Source organism: Protopterus annectens, chromosome 2.part2, assembly GCF_019279795.1.
Source record: "Protopterus annectens isolate FY-2018-M chromosome 2.part2, PAN1.0, whole genome shotgun sequence".
NCBI classification, from domain to species: domain Eukaryota; kingdom Metazoa; phylum Chordata; order Ceratodontiformes; family Protopteridae; genus Protopterus; species Protopterus annectens.
In genome coordinates, this window is record NC_056730.1 from 155,208,896 (window position 1) to 155,227,832 (window position 18,937).

An 18,937-nucleotide genomic window follows, 5' to 3' on the forward strand; every position below is an offset into this window, starting at 1 on the left:
GACTGTCCTTTATTTTGGACGTTGTCAGAATTTTTCTTGGAACCCCTTACCATTTCTTCTTAAACATCTGTTTAACTGTATTTTGAGACTGTTTATTTTGTTTTTTACTAAGACTGGATGAGGAATTAATAGAATCCATCGGAAAACCTGGAAAAGGAAGGCTGATCAATTACAGAAATTCCTTGTATCAGCTTAACACTTTCATCACACTTTCTATCACCTCTACAAAAGACAGGCCAACAACTAAATCTCTATCCAATGGAGAATTTAAAATCTCATCTGGGAGGTTCTGAGAATGCAGCCATGCAAACCTCCTCAAAACTGTACCAGCATCCATAACCCTTGAAGAAGTATCAAAAGAGTCATATACACACTGTAAACAATGAGTAGTGACATGAACAATTAAGACATTTACTTATTTAAAACAGATTTTCCTCAACAAAAGACAGTGCAGATAAAACATTCCTCATACTTTCACATTGAGAACAAACTTAAGAATTCAAAATTCTGAAAACTAACGTTGCAGAGCATACACTTTCCCCCAAACTTAACAATAATTTTCCCATCTTTGTTAGAAGGAGTAGGGTTGAATTAGCCAAGTGTTTAACGGCAGAAGAATTAACTAAAGCTACAGCTACTTGATCATGTTTGGGAAGGGCACATAAAAACTTGAAAAACTGAGGAACTTTATATCTGCCTTTTTTAGGGGCAGCAGGCTGACTGTCATGGAAATTGCAGGTAGTAATACACACATCCTTCCAAAACTGGAGGAATGTGTGCAGCTTATAGAAATTCCTTCAGTAACAGTTCATAGCATTTTCTGAGGAACTGAGAAACCTCAGTGTTCCCCCAGTGAAAACAGTGGTACATTCTAGAAGTAGTCTCAGAGAAACAGAGCTTCCCATAGAGACAGTCTGAAACTGAGCTCTCCCCTGAGTCTGGATCAGAGAAATCTGAGGAGAAAACCCTGCATCTGTCCCTTCATCTTCCTGTCCAGATTCAAAATCTTGAATCTCTTCAGGAAAGGAAGTATCCCTTTTTCCTTTTACTAGAGACTACTTTACAAGAAGGATCAATAGCCCAAATTAAACCTTCGGCTAGAGATTTTAAACTATTCCTTTCTAAGGAAATTTGAAGAAAAGTAGATACATGTTTAGTTTTCTGTTTCTTTTTGACAGGAAAACTGGGAATAACAATGTTATTAACAGCAGCAGCAGTTTCCACAAGGATGGGCATGACATTCTGACACAACAGAGAATCCTTCCCTGTTTCCTCTCCCAGTACTGACAAGAGTGGCCCTTCCTTGTCCACTAAGGGGACTCCAACATCCGCAGAGGATGCGTCTAACCCCTGGTCCATAGTGGCTGTAGGTGCTACACCATAGGGGTTTGGGGTAAATGATGAGTAGTCCAAGGTACAAGTAACTGCCACAGCAGAGTCACCTACCTGCAGCTGAGGCAAACTGCTAGCCTGCTGAGATGGCACAGGCTGTTTGCTTAATGTTCTGTGGCTGGAGGAAGGACTTACCATGGGACCAAAAGATTGTTTCATGGTCAAGATGAAATATTTGCCTCTTTCCCAAAGAAATCAATCAGCAAATGCTAGTAAAATTTAGAAGTGTTTTTTTTTTTTTCAAAGACAAACATTGTAAAAAGAACTTTAAAACACTCTGCCCGCCCCAAAAAGTAAAATAAACACAATTTCCCAACAGAAAAATATTTTTCATTCACTTTATACAACTTTTAAACTGACAGGAAAGAGAGTGTTCCTGTTTAAAATAACTGTACAGTCTTGTGACAGTCCTTTAAAACACAAACTCCTTAAAATAACTTTCCTGAAAAAAGAAAATATTAATAATAAACAAAAACTGAGTGGAAGTTTTTTCCCCCAAAGGGAACCTTTCTGCCTAGCAAAGAAACAGCACAAGACAACCATCAATCCTTGAAAGCCTCAGAGGAGCATACTTTTTGGCAGTAGTGAAGCTCAGAAAGTCTTGGAGCCTAATCCAGTCTTTTGGTCAGCTTAGCTCAAGCTGCCTGATAGTTTAGAAATGTGGAAGGTGCCCTAATGCTTTGGAAGCTGACCAGCAGTTATATCCTTGGCAGGATATAACCCATATAGCTAAGGCTACTACAACAGTGATCATTATGATGAAAACAGGTAAGGTCACGGTCAACATATCAAACTCAAAATAATCAACAATCTGTTGCGCTTTTGCATAAAAAATGGTAAACACTACATTTTCAACAGCACCAGCTTTTTTTTTTATAAGATTCTGAAAATAACATCCATGCCTCTTTTCATCCCAGAGTGAGGCAAGAAAAAAATGAAAATGAAGGTAAAGTTAAATATATTTATAACTAGTGATCTTTATATCAGGAGTATTCCAATAATGTCTGGAATTACTAATTTAGCTTCCAACATACACAAGGACCATTCAATACCACAAAATTAACTATTACAACTGATTCTTCATTGACAAATCTTTCAAAACAAAGAGCTACAACCCATTTAGCATTAAACTGTGCATGCAACTTAACCTACTTTCATCAGGTGGTCCACACGTGCCAAAAGCTGAGTGTTAATAGACAATCGGCAATACAGTTTATCTCCTGGTTTAGCAACAAGACGAAGAGCAAATTCTCTCTGAAACATCAAAACAGCACACCTTGGGGATAAAAAAAAAAAGCACTCATTAAATTTGTGCCACAGGACAGAATGTCAGTAATAAAATAATTTTACCCATAGCGATATTACCCAGAAAACTAATGGAATTTATCATGCTCACTATACTATCTCTGAGACATGACTGAGGCCAGCAGTTACAACAGTCCAAGACCAATATGAGGCAAAAATAAGTCATGTGCATACACATAATGGGAAGAATAGTAACACAAATGTGTAGAGATGACGTTAAACATTAAACAGATAAAACATCAAAGAAAATGAGAAACAAAAAGGAAAGAAAGCAGGAATTGCTCCTAAAAAATAAACTCACAGGGTGTTCCCAAGAACAGGCTGGACACGAATGGTCCACTTCTGCTTGCAAACACTGATTTTAACTGTTTGCTGCTTACCAACCAATGCTGCTATGTTAAAAGTATAATGCTAAAGCAAAACCAAATGACAAACCAACAATCTAAAACGTGAGCTTCAGCAGAAAAATTCAATGTGACCTCCTGCAGAGAACAGCTTATTCAGCTGTTGATGGTACTGAAATGCATCATTCCCTAAAGAAGACTGAAGAAAGAAAGGTTAATCCTGCTTGCTACTACCAAATGGTAGAATTCACCTGTGAAGCAAGCTGAGAAAATTGTACTGTCACATACAGAAATATGAGAGCTTGTTAGCATCCCTTTAAAAAAGCTGCAACTAAAATGTATAGTGAGTCATATGACCTGGGGTAATGCCAGCCTTCAGTAAAGCAGCTTAGTGTGTTCTTTATGTGGATATTTTGACAAAGCATACTCTTCAAACCAGTACAGATAAAACAAGAGTGTTAGAATTATCTAGCATTAACACCATAAGGTGCTTTTGGCACTTAAAAAAGAAGTTATGTCTTACCATAACGTTCCATCTGTATTGTAGATCTTTGTTCATTCATTACAGATAGGACCTCGGTTCCTTCCTCGGAACCGATACGGCCATTTCCCAGCTTGCGCAAGCCAAAAACTCTAAGCTAAAACCCTACCCACAACGCCCCTCACCTAGTTACTCCAGATCAAGTTTGCCTGCCCTAGATAAAAGATGTAGTAATAGAAAAAAATAGTAGGAGGCTCTGTCTGAGAAAATACCTTAACCAGGAGTTCCTAAAGTCCACCAGGTGTCCAGGCAGGGGGAAGGAGGGCGGGAAGTAATGAATGAACAAAGATCTACAACACAGATGGAACGTTCTGGTAAGACATAACTTCTTTATCTGATGTTGTAAATCTTTGTTTATTCATTACAGATAGGACCGAGTCCCCAGCTACTTCAGTCCTGAGTGGCCCTAAGGAAGGATATTCCTAAGCACCATAGAACCAAAAGATGCTCGTCCCCTGGATGCCAAATCCAATTTGTAATGAGATATAAAGGTATGAGGTCTTGCTCAAGTGGCTGCTGCACATATGTCATCCATAGAGGCTTTGGAATGAAAAACTGCAGAAGTAGCCATAGATCTGGTAGAATGAGCCTTTATTCTGGAAGGTAAGGATAGCTTATTCTGTCAGTAGATAAAGGTAATGAAGTTTCTAAGCTAAGAGGATAAAGTCACTTTGGAAGCGTGGGAGGTTGGCATAATGGTTATGGTGTTTACCTTACAGACACAGGGTACAGGGTTCAATTCTCACATGGGGTAACTGGCTAGGATTCAAAATGGCCCACAAGGGCAGTTAGCTTAGTACGAATCTATTAACAAGTTTACCCAATCTGGGTCCTGCAAAGGCCACAAACAATTGGTCTGTTTTCCTGAAAGATTTAGTTCTGTCCAAATAACAACTACTGCCAGTGCACATCAAGGATGTGCAAAAGGTACTCCCCTCTATTAGAATGCCTTGGAAAGAAAACTGGCAGGTCAATAGATTGGTTAATGGAAAAGCCAGAAATGACCTTGAGCAAGAAAGAAGGGTCAGTACGAAGGGACACCCTATCCGTGTGAAAGATCAAGTAAGGACTCTTGACACTCGAGGCCTGCAGCTCAGATACTCTTCTCGCTGAGGTGAGTGCTACTAGAAGTATGGTCTTCCATGACAAAAAATTGAAGTTGAGGCTCCTGCATGTAAAAGAGTAGTCCGGTATTGTAGGATCTTTTAAATAGGCATAGAGAAAGGGTCTAAGTTCTGGTATTTGGCCCAAATGGAGAATAAACCTTTCTAGTGGAAGGTTTGTGTGAGGCCAGAAGAATTTCATGAACAGGAGATGGGATGTCAGGCAGCTTGGCAATCACTGGAAGTGGAGGAACCAAGATGAAAGCTGGAGACTGTGCAGGTTCGAATGAATCAGTCCCTGAGGATGAGATGACAGGTCCTGGGAATGATCCAGGATCCAGGATCCAAGGGCTGTAAATCAGATGAGACCATAGAAAAGGGAACCAGACTTGACGTGGCCAGTAGGGAGCAATGAGGATCACGTTGCTTTTCAACCTCTGAGCTTTCTGGAGAAATTTTGGAATGAGGGGAAACGGGCGAAAGGCATACAGAAGTCCCAGGGGCCAATCGTGCATTAGAAAGTTCCTCGGTGGTTCCCCCTCAGGGGGGAGCAAGGCAAAATAGCTTCTGCATTTGTAGCTTAGTGGGGAAGTAAACAGGTCGCAGCAAGGCTTGCCCCAATGTTAGAAGATCTGATCTGCTATTACAGGGTTGAAGGACCACTCGTGAGACATCAGGATGTTCCTGCTCAGACTGTCCGCAATAAGGTTGGAACTCCCAGGAATGTACGTTGCTATAAGAAAGCAATTGGAAGCTATCGCCCAGTGCCAAATCCTCATGGCTTCCCGACACAGGGGGTAAGATCTGGTTCCGCCATGCTTGTTGATATACCAGATGACTGACATGTTGTCTGACTGAAATGCAATGGTCCCCGAGGGTAGGGATGCATGGAATGCTTGTAATGCTAAGAGAACTGCCCTCAGTTCCAGGACATTTATTTGTAAGTTTGCCTCGATGGGGGTCCAGGTGCCTTGGACAGTCTTTCCCTGGAAATGCCCCCCCCCCAACAGTGAAGCGTCCGTGGTCATCGTGGCCATGGGTTGGGGAAGACAGAACGGTCGACACCAAAGATTTGTTTGTGGCTTCATCCACTATAGCATTTCTTCCTTGCAACGGTTTGTAAGGCGTGTTGAGTGGGTGGGTTAACAAAGACCATTGTGCGGAAAGGAGCTACTGCAGGATTCTCATGTGCAGTCTCGCCAGTGGTACTAACGTAATGGCAGCTGCCATGGAGCCCAAGAGTTGCAGTACAAGACATGCTGGTACATATGTGTGAGAAAGAAGGTCTTGGATTTGGTGTCTTATTTTCAAAAGCCTGTGAGGGGGGGAGAGAAGCTTGACAGGATGTTGTGTCAAAGACCGCTCCAATAAATTCCAGTATCTTCATTGGGGACATCTGAGATTTGTCTTTGTTGATTGTAATCCCCAAGCAGACAGTGAGACCCTGAGTGTAAGAGAAGCTGTGGACTAGGAGATTCCTGGTTGGCGTGGTAAGGAGCCAGTCATCTAGATTGAGAAACACCTGGAATCCTTGTAGTCGAAGATGAGCTACCATAACTGCCATACATTTGGTGAACACTCAGGGGGCTGCCGAGAGACGAATGGCAGTGCCCTGAGCTGGTAGTGATTGGCTCCCAGCCGCAGGCGGAGAAACCTCCAGGAGCGGTGATCTATCTTTATGTGGTAGTACACATCCTGGAGGTCTATAGAGCACATCTAATTGTCCCTCCCTAGGAAGGGTAGAATGGACTGTACTGTGACCATCTGGAATTTTTGAGGTTTGATAAATTTGTTCAGTAGGCTGAGATCCAGGATTGGTCTCCAGTCCCCTGTCTTTTTTGGCACTAAAAAGAACCTCGAGTAAAACTCGGATCCTGTCTGGTCTAGTGGGACTGGTTGGATGACTCTTTCTTAGCAGCTTTTCTATTTCTAAGGCTGGTAATTCCCTCTGATTGGGTGGTACATCGGGGATTCGTTTGACGGATCTGGGAGTTAAACCGAATGGTATTTGGTAACCACTAGATATTATTCTCTGCACACAAATATCGGTAGTAATAAGATGCCAGGCTGGTAGATGCAGAGAAAAATTACCCTGACTGCTTCCAGAGGAAAGCAATCGGGCCACTGCTCAGGAGCGTTGGTACGGTCTGCCGGAGAAAGAATTTCTGGTGCCCTGGTTACACGGACCCCCTCTACCCCAAAAGGGGCATCTTCCATATGAGTTGCCCCCTCCGCCCCAGGGGGATCGTTCACCATGAGTGTCACGAAAGGATCCTTGGGATTTCTTAAACCACATCTTCCCTCCCTTCTGGTTCCTGGAGTAGGACCTCTGGGGGCTGGAAAAGCGTATGCGCACAGCAGACAAGGTCTTTCCGTCTTTGTCACTACGTGCAAGTGTGTCTTGTACCTTGGGTCCAAAAAGTGCAGATACATCAACAGATGCATTGACAAAGGAAGATTTAAAGTGGTCTGCGAAGTCACACAACCACATCCAAGCATTGTGTCTCATGACAACAACAGATGTGGCAGCTCGAGCTGCCCCCTCCGTGGTGTGAGATATCAACTGCATTGAGGAGTTTGAGATGGATTCAAGGGTAGCTAGCTGCGAGGCGACAGTGTCACACACCTCATCAGGCAGTACCCCCACCAAAGAAGAAGACATTTTGGAAATTAGGTCTCTTTTGAGGCAAGTAAAGTGTGTCACATAGTTCAGTGACCAAACGGCGAAGGTCGCTAAAGCATAGGTCCACTTCCCTAGTCTGTCCATAGTCCAGGACTCCCTGTTTGGAGGATGGACAGTGGAACTATCTTCTGTTAGTTCCCTCTTGGTGGCCACCACCACGACCATAGAATCAACTGTCAACTACTTGGACCAGTGGGGCTGGTCTTCTGGTGTAGATAAAATTTTGTCTGGCCTTCGGGGGACAGGTTCTACGTTGTCCGGGGCCTGCACAATTAGTTTAACAATGTCATCTGCTGGTGGGGTAACCCAGGAAGTAAATGGCCAGGCACGGAAGGCCTGCAGGAACACCGATTCCTCAGAAGGGTTAGAGGACTTCCATTCCACACGAGGTTTGAGGATTTCGAGAATGTCTCCGAATGAAACGTCATCTGGGGGAGAACATGGGGACCCTTCCCCCTCATTACAATCAGTGTCTTCTGTGATAGATTCCTCCAGGGAATAAAGGTGCTTCCTCTTGCACCGTTTCTTCCGGGGTGGCTCCAGTGGGATCTTCTGAGAAGGACTCTGGAGAAGGGGTTCCCTTCAAAGGGGGTTCTTGTGACTCCCATGCCCGGGGACCAGACACAGCGGATTGGGAGAGGTGCATGCTAGGGGAAGTTTCTGATACTGATGTCATTGGTGCTGACTGTGAGCCTTCGGAATGAAGAACCATTTCCATCACCTGTACAGCAGGCTCACTCAAGGAAGGATGGGAGCCCGGAACCGGGAGGGGGAACATCGGAACCAGGTCACACCCCACCCCGAAGAGCCCACCTCCAGTTGAGGAATTCCGAGAGAGCTGGAAGCCGTCGTAACTGTGGACACAGACGGTGCCAGCGAGAAAATAGGCGCTGGACTAGGTACCAAGGTACGGATGGTCCAAGCACCACTCAGAGAAAGGATGGTCGGTGCCGAAAGGGGAAACACTGCTATCGGAGCAGAGATGGTATGTACCGAAGCAGACATCGGTACTGAGAGCAGGGTGGATGCTGGAGGAGGATAAACAGGGGAAGATGTGGTAAAAGATTCCGAGCCAGTAGGGACAGAAGGTCTAGCTGGAGTGGGCAATCCCCTAGCTGCCAGAAGCTGGTCCACAACCCGCACTAGGTCTAGTTCAGAAAAACTCCTAGTGGATCTAAAGGAAGTTGCTGAAGGGGAATAAGGTCTTTCTAAAAAGGGGCTAAATCTCTGCCCCAAAAAAAGAGTCGTAAATTGGAGAATATCTTGTCCTTGGCAGGTATTCAAGTTTTGGAGCCAATGGAGCTGAAGAAACTGTCGGCACCGTGGCCGGGGATCATGCCAAGGTATGTGCAGTCATCGGAGCCCATGGAGCCAAAGAAACTGTCGACACCATGGTTGAGGATGCTGCCGAGGCATGTATAGTCATGGGAGCCAATGTGGGAACCAAGGACAGCACCGAAGTCAGTCGTGCCGTGGTTGGAACCAAAATAAGAGTGGATATCATGGTCTGCACCGAGGGAGAGGACACAGAACCTGGTGCCGAAGAGGTCTGCATCGAGGGCGCCGTTGAAGCATGGAGTTGACTTGGTTCTGTAACGGACGGAGATGCAGGAACCGAGTGACTCCGTTTTTCCTTATGTTTTTTGGTCTTAGGAGGGGGTGAGACCTCTGACCAGATAGAGTCTCCGAGAAAGGTGTCTTGAGTAAACCTTTTAAAATAAGTTTATTCTTACAATCTGCTACTGTCCAATTACTAAAACGAGCACAAATGTCACAGTCAGCTTTAATATGATCCACGCCCAAACAGTAGACACAATGGACATGTGTATCTGAGTTAGGCATCTTACATCCACACTTGTCACACTGTTTAAATCCCAACTTAGCTTTGTCTGACATGGTAAGGTAACTGCTATCCTATAGAAAAAATAAGGGAGAAAATACCAGTGATGTTATTTTAAAGAATACCACTAGTAAAAAGGGAAGGCCTGTCAAAGACAGGAGAGAGGGACAGTACCAAAAAAGGTAAAAAATTAAATTACCAAGGAAAAGGGTAGGGAATAGGCTTAGGTTATAGGCAACAATGAGAAAAGGCTAACTTGACTAAAAATGTAGTAATTTTGAAGAAAAACTGTCATAAAATTAACAATTGTCTACTTAGCTTTGAGAGAGATGGCTAACACGTCTGACTAGGAACGTGGCAAACGAGATCTGGAGTAACCAGGAGAGGGGCATTGTGGATAGGTTCTTAGCTGGGAGTTTTTGGCTTGCACGAGCTGGGAAATGGCCGAATCGGTTCTGAGGAAGGAACCAAGGTCCTATCTGTAATGAATAAACAAAGATTTACAACATCAGATCTGATATTTCGAACTTGTTGAAGGGAGCAGACAGCAAATGCATTTTACAGGCATTTTCACCCGACTGAATCCACAAAAAAAACCACCAGATCAGAAGTAATTATAAGCAAGTCATATATTGCCTTACTTAACCATTACGTCTGTTTACATTTTCAAAACATTAACATTTATGACTGCTTTCACAAAGTTAAAATCTCTGTACTTTTATTTTTTATTTGATTTTGTACTCCATTGAAGCACCAACATTTTTTGTTACATTGCTTCACCTTTTGGATTGAGTAAGCAACACTACAACCACAGTTGGGAAACCGCACTAATAGCTCAAGACAGTGGATTCAGTGTTCCTCTAAACTGTAACTTATTGCAAATGGACTTTTGCAAACATTTGAAAAAACACAGTATGCAAAGCTCTTCATGTCTCAAGTGAAGAAGTAAATAAAATAAAATTTAACACTTTTAAACCCTTTAAATGATGCATGGGCTGTATGAAAAAGACCTTCTTTTCTTTGTCGATTGCAATTACTTAGGACACCTGTCTATCTGATGGCAACAGTGGATTTCTTTTAGATCTTCAAGTCATGCACAACATGTTGGGTTCCATAGTAATGTATGAATCTTAATACAGAAGGTTTTGCTTATTTTGAAAAACGTTCATTATCTAAACAATATGACTAGATTCTATGATCTGTAATCACTTTATCACAATATCTGATTATATACTAATTAAGTAGATTAGTTATGTGGCTCTTTTGCAGAGTTATTTAAAATGAACACTTGAAAACTGTTTGTAAGACAAAGAATGGATGCATTTTAAGAACATGGATGGTATTAAGTGTAGAAGTACTGGTTCAATTAACACAGAGATAGTGTCATAAATTTCAGGGATGACTAGGAATGTTTATCAGAAGACTCCCTGTATTTAAAAATAAACTTTAAAGCATCTTGGAGAAGTTCTGTTAATAAACAAAATAGAGTGATAACCCGCAGAAGGGCGGCCATGGTGGTGCAGCGGTTAGCGTTGCCACCTCACAGCAAGAGGCTCTCCTGTTCGATCCTCAGCTGGGGTGCCTTCAGTGCGGAGTTTGCATGTCCTACCTGTGGTTGCGTGGGTTTTCCTCTGGGTGCTCCGGTTTCCTCCCACATCCCAAACATTGGATTGGACACACTAAACTGGCCCTAGGTATGAGTGTGTGCATGTGTGTGCCTTCTGTGGAAGGTTGGGTGCCAGGATGGCAACTCGGCACCATAAAACTCCACTGCCAATCATGAGCGAACAGGTGATCCGCTGTGGTGACCCCTAACCAGGAAAAGCCGAAAGAAGAAGAAGAAGAGTGATAACCCGCAGAAGCAAAGCCACTGGAATTAATAAAAATTTCCTTTATGAGGAAGGTAGTTTTGGGTTGTTCAATCAAGGAAACACTGATAAGGAGAATAATATAATTCTGGTATTGGCTGATGAATGGATGTAGATGTATGAAGCAGATGGCAGCTGACACCAGTCATTGCAAACTGGTGTCAAAGTCAAAAACACGTGAAAGACTGAACTAAATTTAAAAATCACTATTTATTTCAAAATGTTTTAACGTTTGAGGTTTTACACCAGCTGCTTAATTGAATGGTGGAATTGGCTAGTTGCCAGATGGAAACAAAAACATAACATCGACTGACAGGCTGGTTGGAAATAAGACTAATTATGTACAACAGTGAACTGGATTGCTTTTATATCAGTATATCACTTTAATGAAAGAAGATTGCCAGAAACCATTCCCCGCCAAAAAATATGGACTGCCTGAGCCAAATATATAAAAAAACACTTAAGGGAAGCAAGCCCATATGTAGACAGACACACCCACATATCTAAATATACCAACACTAAGATCACACAACACTGCAGTAAAGACAAATATAACTGCACTATTTTACAATCTTACTTTACCCTATAGCAAAACACCAGGGCAACGCAGTGATGCAGCAGTTAGCATTGTCACCTCACAGCAGAAGGTTCTGTTCGATTTTCGGCTCGGGTGACTTTTGTGAAGAGTCTGCATGTCCTCCCTGCATTTGCATGGGTTTCCTCCCACAATCCTAAAATCATGCGTCTGCAGTGTTTTTTCATGAGCCTCCGCTGAAAAGGGGTCTGTTCCAGTTGGACTCTCCCAGTAAACAAATGTTAAATAAATAATAAAAACAGTGTTTTTGCAGGGGACAAGCCCCCTGCACACCCACACATCCCTGCAGCTCTAAATATACTAACTTTGATATTGGAAATCTTATTCCTAGACTTCAGAAAAGCTGAGCTGGAAGCACATATGTTTAGAGTTGTTCTAAAGTTTCCTAGCTTAAAGTTAACAATAAAAATGGAAAATACTTATTTTATTGCATTTTGGTATTTTCTGTATTTAATTATTTATTTTAGCAATTTTTATAACTTTTTTGCAGTTTTTTTTTCTCTAAAGTGATTGCTTTGTATCTTAAACAGTCAACAGGCTATTAGTTTAGGCAAGGTTCAAATGACAAATTCACCACCTTTACAGGTACAAGCAAAATCGGAAGGTAATGCTACTCAATGCTAGAAGTCTAAACCTCAAAATGCACTCACTCGAGGCACTCCTTAAAATAGAGAACATCAACATCTGTGCAGTGACAGAGACCTGGTTCAAGGCTCCAGAGAGCACCCCTGCATTACCAGGCTATAATTCATACCACACCTTTCGGCCACCTAACCTGGACAGAAAGGCTAAAGGTGGAGGCGTGTCCATATTCATTAAGGATATCCACACCTCCAGGCTAGTTGCTCAGCATAATGCATCTGAGATTATCCAAGTGCGACTAACAATGGGCAAGACCGCAATCCAAATTGTAGCTTGCTACAGATCCCCCACCATGCCCCAAGATTCCCACTCCTCATTTCTTGATACACTGGAAAATATTAGGATACAACCCAATACCCTAATAATGGGCAATTTCAACTACCCCACCATTAACTGGGAAAACTACTCAAGTACCAACTCCTTTAGGTTCATAGAAGCTTTCGACAACACTTGCGCAACGTTTTCTGGAATTCATAAAATCCAGTGCCTTGGATCAACTTATCCACACCCCCACCAGAGGCAGCAATATCCTAGACCTGGTCATTAACAAAATGGGTGACTGGTGTTCCACACCAATGGTCAATTCCTCGTTGGTCAGATCCGACCACAAGCTAATCACCCTAGACATCCACATCCTCCTCCAGCCCCCCATTAGGGAACCCACCGTAAAAAATTTCTCCAAAGCCAACTTCACGCTTCTTAAGACAGAAGTGGCAAACTTCATGACATCCATGCAAACGGACAACAGACTATACAAATGCACTTTATAAGCACTTACACGAGTGCATTGATCGTGCTATCCCTAACAGAACCAATATGATATCCTCCAAAAAAAAGGAAGCCAATCTGGTGGTCCCCTGCCATAAACAAACTCTACAACAGAAGAAAGAAACTGTTGCAAAAAAGTAAAATCCCATGATTGGAGGAACTCCCTAGTCAACCTCAGTAAGAAGCTGAGATCCCTCATAAAATCCTCCAAAGCTAGTTACGAAAACAAAACTGCCACTGATTCTAAAGACAACCAAAAAGCATTCTATAGCTATGTCAAGAATCTCAATGGCAACACTCAGATCTGCTATGAGTTACAGCACAATGGCACTAAATATACAGAACCAACTGATATTGCAAACATCCTGGCAGATAGGTTCAGTGCTATCTTTACCCCCACAACACCCCTTAAAGGGCCCATCTCTATACCAGAATAATGCAAAGTTCCTGTAATCAAGGCTGCACAGGAAAAAAAAAAGCCCTCTCCAAAGCCAAGAACACAGCATCAGCATCCACGGGACAAGACAACATCCCAGGCTGCGTTCTACACGAACTACAGAATGAACTGACACCCCACCTAAGTACTATGTTCAATCATAGCCTCACCTCAAGCTTTGTCTCCACTGAATGGCGCACAGCGACGGTTATCCCACTCCACAAAGGAGGAGCCACCACAGACCCTGGGAACTACCACCCCATTAGCCTGACAAGCCTGGTCTGCAAGGCCATGGAATGTATCACCATGGAACCTATAAACAAAGACACTGGTAATCTTCAAACTCTGGACCCCACCCAGTTCGGGTTTGTAAAAGGCAGATCATGTCTCCTAAACCTGATAGACTTCTTTGAAGCAGTTACCAAAGCCACAGACGAGGGTAAGATGGTTCACACAGCCTATCTAGATCTCACCAAGGCTTTCGACACCATCCCCCACTCTAGAATTATAGATAAACTTACTAAACTGGGTATAAATCACTATGTCACAAGATGGGTTGCCAACTGGCTCAATGACAGAACCCACATTGTGAAAGTAGCAGACTCCAAATCAGACTTCAGACCAGTGACAAGTGGAGTACCACAGTGTTCAGTCCTGGGTCCTCTCCTGTTTAGTATGTACTTACTGAAGTACAGCTAACACAGGTGGTCTTTGGCCAACAATGTTCGCAGATGACTGCAAACTAGGAGCCATAAACGAAACTCCTAACGATGTGGACATCCTACAAAAGGGCCTCACTGAGACAGATGCCTAGTGTCAAAGCCATGGCCTCAAGCTCAATGCCAAAAAGTGCATTGTCATCCCCTTTGGTAAAAACTCTGTACCCATGAACTACACATAGAAATAGTCTACTTAACACCAAAAGTATGATAAGAGACCTTGGGACACAGGTGGACAGTAGTCTCTCCTTTGATAATCGCATTGCCACAGTAGTCAGAAAATCCTTCTACGTGGCACACCTCATCACAAAAGGTTTCTCATCAAAGAAAAAAGAGGTCATTATTCCCCACTACTCGTTTTTTTTTTTTATCTTTTAGGTTCATAGGTTAGTACTAAGCTAACTGTTCTTATGGTCATATTTTAGCCAATTACATCCCTCCCTTGTGAGAAAACCCCACACCTTGTGTGTAAGGCAGCTTATAACCAATAGCGGCCACCCACCCTCCCAACCCTTGCCACTCATTATACCTATTATAGAGCACAACATCCCTTTTGGTATGTACCTCACAAGACATCAACAACTGGAAAGGTCGCAAAAAAACCTCACAAAGAGGATTACCGGCCTCAAACAGATGCTCTACGCAGACTGTCTCAAAAAACGTCGGCTTTACTCCATTGCATATCGCCTACTCAGAGGCGATCTCTGCCCAACATACAAAGCTAAGTCAAACCCAGAGCTGTTGGACATGCTCCACTTAAAGAAATCCGAATCCCTCTGAGCTACACGCTCTAGGGACCTAAACCTTGTCACCACAATAAACAGACTACTTATCTATATCAAACAAAGCTCCTCATTAGCACTCCAAGAAAAATCTTAATGACTGGATGGGAAATAGGAAATTCACCCCGGGGATCATTTATGTGGCTCTGCTCGACAAGGACACAGGAAAATAATTTTCTTGGGTGGCGAAAGCCAGTGTACCTTTTTTGGCTAGGCTTATATAGGCCACAGGGCCAATATCCTAGTACCTACCTATAAACCTATGAAGAATGCACCTCTCACTAGTTTATCCAAGTGTTCTCTCTCTGATTTGACATTTATCATTACTTTTTTTAAATTAAATTACATTTTGAGCAAATACAGCTTATACTGTGCATTCCACAGTTGCCTGGCTGTTTTAACTTATTAACAGATCCTCCATTTTGTTACACTGAGTTTCTTCTTTGTTAATTTGTTAGCTAGCATAACTATACCACTACACAAAGGGTTTTCCCTGTGATTTTCCAGTTTTTCCCCCACTTTTACCTTCAATCTTACATTAAATACAGTTTCATTTGTTTTTCTGTTCAGGGTATAACCATGATGAGGTCATTACCTCTTGAACCTGGTTGATTTCTTTGAAACAGTTACCAAGGCCATAGACGAAGGGAAGGTAGTCCACACAGCCTACCTTGACCTTGCAAAAGCCTTCGACACAATACCCCACTCGGGCATCATAAATAAGCTCACCAACTTAAATATCAACCCCTATGTCACAAGATGGGCTGCAAAATGGCTTAGTGATAGAACCCACATGGTCAGAACTGCAGGTGCCATTGTCAGACTCTAAACCAGTTACAAGTGGTGTCCCACAAGGCTCAGTCCTGGGACCTCTCTTGTTCGGTATATATTTCTCCTAGGTACAGGCTAACACAGGAGGACTATGGCTGACAAAGTTTGCAGATGACTGCAAACTGTGGGCCATAATCGACTTGCCAGCTGACACAAGCATCCTCCAAAAAGGTCTCACAGAGACGGATAACTGGTGCCAGAGCCATGGCCCAAAGCTAAATGCCAAAAAGGGCATAGTCATCCCCTTTGGGAAAAACAAAATGCCCACAAATTACCACATAGGTGGTCTTCCATTAAGTACGGAAGAAGTAATTAGGGATTTGGGGACCCAAGTAGATTGCAATCTCTCCTTTGACAATCACATTGCCAAAGTGGTTAGAAAGACATTCTATATAGCCCATGTTATCATGAAGGGGTTCACATCTAGATCAAGAGAGGTCATTGTGCCCCTCTACTCATCACTCATCAGGCACGTAATTGAATACAATGCCCCATTTGAGATGTACCTTACCAGACACCTGCTGCAACTGGAAAGACCCCAAAAGTACCTCACCAAGAGGATCACGGGACTCAAATAGATGCCCTACGAAGTTAGGCTAAAGAAACTCCAGCTCTACTCAGTTGCTTACCGCCTACTCAGAGGCGACCTGTGCCTGACGTATAAAGCCATGTCCAACCCAGAATTAATGGACATGCTCCACCTGACGAAATCCAAATCCATCAGAGCTACACGCTCCAGTGACTTAAACCTCAGCACAGAAATAAATACAACATGCTGGAGGGACAGATTCATATCCCAGAGGTTCCCCTCACTCTGGAACAAAATCCCAATCCATGTTAGACAGAGCCTCTCAATGACCCTCTTCAAAAAGAATCTTGACGTTTGGATGGGAGATCGTAAATTTACCCCTGGGATCTCTTCTGTGTCACTGCTAGACAGAGGCACGGTAAACTAACCTTAAATGGGCTATCTTCTGTGACCTACTATACAGAGGCACAGTCAACTAATCTAAAAAGGGTGGCGAAAGCCAAACACACTCTGGCTAGGCTTGTAAATGCCCTAGGGCAGATAGCCTAGTATCAACCTATGAACCTATTATCAGTTATTCTGTGACAAGGAATAATTTGCTAGTGTTTAAGAAAGGTGGACATTACTGGCTGAAGTTCTAGCTCCTTTCTTATTTGTTCTTATAATTATCTTCTTATCTCGAGTGTAGATGGCCACACAAAGCGTTATATGACATATGCAGGAACTCTCAGTTTCAGATCCTTACTTACAAACCCTAGTTATCTCTAACTACTAGTTAATGCTTTAAAATCACAGAATTAAGCAGCGGTACATCACTGTACAATTAAAGCTGATCTCACAGCCAGATTAGACAAAATGATTTACTGCCTACCTGACATTGGTACTTGAACCTAATTTTTTTTAATCCTAAATCAATTTTTTATACACCCATTAAATCAACGTTACAGCTAGGGAAGACTAGAGTACTAACTGCATACAGTTAACATCATAATCAAACCTTAATTACTCTAAGTCTAATAATTTTCTAGAAGTAAAACTTTAATCCAGGAGACAAAACACTACTACAGTCTCTTATCCTTCCTTCTCACACCTTAAACCATTGGCCAGAATGGAAGTTCTGCCAATTAGTCTACCCTCTTGATGTCAGCCCAGTAGCACTTGGTATACTCAGGCATTGCAAGAACTGCCTGACAGCTCAAAGATAATGACCTTTTACTTAATGTGTCACTGCCTACTTGTGAGAGATGCAAGTACCTAGCAAAATTCAAGGCCATACTCTGACAAACACATCCTGTGAACATCATTAACCTACACAACATACTGCACATATGCACACTAAATTATCAAAGCTGAGGCACTAAAAAAATCCTTGCCCAGGCCACAGTGGATTAGAAGTTGTAAGAGCTAGTGTAAACTAAGCACTGCAATACTGATTAATGATAACACAGCTGAGAGTCACCAGGAAATAGCACATCTTAGACCAATTTCACCAAAGCAATCTTCAAACAGTTAGAAATGTACCAGTGACTGGTGACTCCATAATTAAGCACATGGATTCTACAGTCAAAAGACTAAACAAAAGCAGGATGCCAGTGAGCTCCAGGGCCAAGACTGGAGACCTTACCAGGATCCTTGGACCCTCTAACCCGACATATATGATTATTGCACATTAGTGGCCCAAGCTAGGATAAACACCATGGCATACAGAATCCTGACTGATATAGAGGGAGACATGACTAGGCTTAACATGCATGTCACAAATGCGAGTAAAACCCTAGTAGTGAATAGAATCCTTCCATCACCAAACATGGTGCTGAGGTTTAAAGAATATATGAATGGCTTTAACAACTGGCTAAACATCTGGTGTCATTCCAAGGAGTTCAAGTCTGTGTCAGTATAAGACGAGTTGCTTGACAACTGTACCTGCTTCACCAAGGATGGTTGGAACTTTTAATTCCAAGTCTTTCACATATTGGAAAAAGCTTTGGCTGCCCCTATTGTGCCTTTTTTAAGCAAGGTCAAGATGATGGTCCCTTCAATCTAACCTCTAAAACAAACCAACCACAGGACCACATCAAGGTAGCTTGACAATGTTAAAAGTCTTAATAACAAACTGCCAGACCTTGAGGCCCTTTTGCATTTGTAGCACATCCATGTATGTGCTATTACAGAGACTAGGTTTAAGTGATGACACAGCACTCCCACAATACCTGGGTTATGTGCTAACCACTCATCTAGACCTGATAGAAACTACAATGACACGTCAATAGCTGCTGGAAACTACATCACCTCAAAAAACACACTTACAGACTTTCAACTGGAGCTTATAGAGAGCCACATCACTTTAAATAAGATCAACTATCAGAACACAGGGTGCTACAGAACCACCTCAATGATTTCAGAAAACCACAGAAGACTCCTAAATATTATTGATTAGCATCCCGTATGCAGAATGCTGTTATCCCAGGTAGTCTTAACTACCCTTTCATTAACTGGGGGACCTACAACACCAACACAGGATATGCACAACAATTCCTAGATTTTATAAACAAGAACCCT

The 18,937-nt window shown here is 42.6% G+C and overlaps 1 protein-coding gene across 4 annotated transcripts in view; it reads right to left on the minus strand.

Moving 5' to 3' along the window:
* The window catches only part of DIMT1 (DIM1 rRNA methyltransferase and ribosome maturation factor), a 624,336-nt gene that overhangs the window by 428,342 nt on the left and 177,057 nt on the right, over positions 1-18,937 (minus strand). For all 4 annotated transcript variants that reach the window (XM_044063822.1, XM_044063821.1, XM_044063820.1 and 1 more), the window contains one exon: positions 2,545-2,668. In XM_044063822.1, coding sequence (XP_043919757.1) covers positions 2,545-2,668 — 124 coding nt within the window. The remainder of the gene's footprint in view (positions 1-2,544; positions 2,669-18,937) is intronic.